This window comes from Cantharellus anzutake, assembly GCF_015039405.1.
Source record: "Cantharellus anzutake strain C23 chromosome Unknown EI90scaffold_217, whole genome shotgun sequence".
Classification (NCBI taxonomy): Eukaryota; Fungi; Basidiomycota; class Agaricomycetes; order Cantharellales; family Hydnaceae; genus Cantharellus; species Cantharellus anzutake.
The window spans coordinates 5,157-7,124 of record NW_024067167.1 but is presented as its reverse complement, the minus strand read 5'-3'; the positions used below and the strand labels follow the sequence as shown (position 1 = coordinate 7,124).

Sequence of the window (1,968 nt, the reverse complement as noted above, 5' to 3'; positions counted from 1 at the left end):
CCGTGGCAGACCCATCCGTCCTGACATCTCCGACTACCTACCATCAATCCCTTAATAGCTCACCACATCACCAATCATGATCGATGGGAATTCGATCATCCACTCCCATGCAAGACTGGGATCACTCATCGATTACATATCCCATTATGGTACAGACTAGATATGACCTTCATCATCCCACTATAAGAACGGATCATGGAATGGGGATTTCCCCCCATTCCCATAACATGCCCACTACCAATCCACCTCCTGTGTCTGCACCCACTCCGTCCACCCAGATCAATGTTCCCCTCTACCTGGGTCAATGGGGACCCACTGCCGTGCTCAATCCTGCACCTGTATACACTCTGCCTAGTACACCCCAAACTCAGGTTGCTGCAGCAGGGCCAGCTCATGGATTATGAACCAGAAGAACTATTTGCGACAAATGAGGATGGATCACCGTCAACAAATTGTGTGTATGCAGAGCTGAGTTCTGGTTGGATTTGGAATGAGGAACAGGTATGACGCTTACACAAAACTTAACTTTGCGACATACCATAATGAATCTAAATCACAGCGCAAACTAGAAGAAAAGGGGTTAAGCGATTCAACCATACTGGCAATTGTGCTTGGCTCTGACAAAACTCACCTGACAAAGTCTTAGGGGCTAAGTCAGGGAACAGGCAGGTCAAAGGAAAAGACAATGAGAAATCCAATGAGAAAGGTATGAAAGGTATGTCCCAATGTTTTATTACTTCTTTGGACCTCACCGAGATACTTCTGATCAGAATTTGAGTATCAATTCATGTTGAACATGATGGATCCAAAGAAACAGAATGAAACCGTCTACTTTCCAGACTCGAAGTCCCAATCACCAGAAGAGGTTCTCAATGGAATTCTCATTAGGATGAAGGTGGACCTCTCCATGCACCAGATTGGATATCGTTTATCCGATGAGAAGGAATCCATCTTCACTCAGATCCGCAATGTGGATGATTTCACTCACGCTATTCATGTGTGTGATATTCAATCTCGTGCATACAAATCAAAGAAACTACGAATTGTTAATAAGGTTTGTGGTCCACTGTGCTACCCACATGAGTCTTAAGTGTTGGGGTCTATCCAGGATGCCATCAAAAAAGAGCTTCAACCTATGGCAATCAAGAAGCGCTGTAGAGCCAAAACCCCATCTGTCGACAACACTTCATCCATGCATCAAGTAATTTATGATGAACTTCACAAGAGACTCTTCTGCCATGGTTGTGGGCGATGCTGTTACCACCATCCTGATGCTAATTTCCACCATTTGCATGTCACAAATGAGGCCCTTGCCCTTTGGGCAAAAGCATTGGTATGTCCAAGTCCATCTCACTCATGCTTTCACTTTCTAAAGCTGATGATCCCAACATGAATGATTCCATTGACTGACAGGGCAGGAAGAACGGAGTACCTGAAGAGTAAAAATTGAATATTGTGGTTACCAATTAAATGCTCAGTACAAACTTAGTGCCATGGACAAAGAAATCACGTTGGTGAGCCCTATCTCCACAAGGGGCCCAGCCATATGTACGTGATGATGTATGACGGTTGACCCCTGTCTCATCCACAAAAACAAGTTGACTAGCATTGTAAGTCGCCCTCATATGCCTCCTGAAATCTGCTCGGAGCTGTTCATCACGCTCAGCTGCTGGCCTCTGGATCTAGTAGTTGGGAGTCGGAAGATAAACCTTCTTTCTGGTGAGACCGCACCTATGTAGTGCTCTGGAAATCATCCAAGTGCTTGTTTCAATCCCAAGCTCATTTCTAAGCCCAGCCTGTAATTCGTCAAGGTACAAATCCGGCTTTTGTTCGATGAGGCTGTCAAGGAACTTGAGATCATACACCACAAGTTCCATTTAGGCGCGATTTTTGTACTTACATTCACTGCATGGATATTAAGCGCTTGATGTCGCCCTCTTGTTTCAACTCAATCCTGATGGTGTGCAT

General features: G+C 45.0%; 1 protein-coding gene across 1 annotated transcript; it reads left to right on the top strand.

The window, feature by feature from the left end:
• Positions 1-227: 227 nt before the first annotated feature.
• EI90DRAFT_3138235 (uncharacterized protein) lies at positions 228-1,443 on the top strand (the record flags this gene model as incomplete). Its single annotated transcript, XM_039064890.1, has 7 exons — positions 228-354; positions 410-501; positions 560-607; positions 670-715; positions 771-1,054; positions 1,109-1,333; positions 1,414-1,443. The coding sequence occupies 7 exons, from the start codon at positions 228-230 to the stop codon at positions 1,441-1,443; spliced, it is 852 nt and encodes a 283-aa protein (XP_038907820.1).
• Positions 1,444-1,968: the final 525 nt, after the last annotated feature.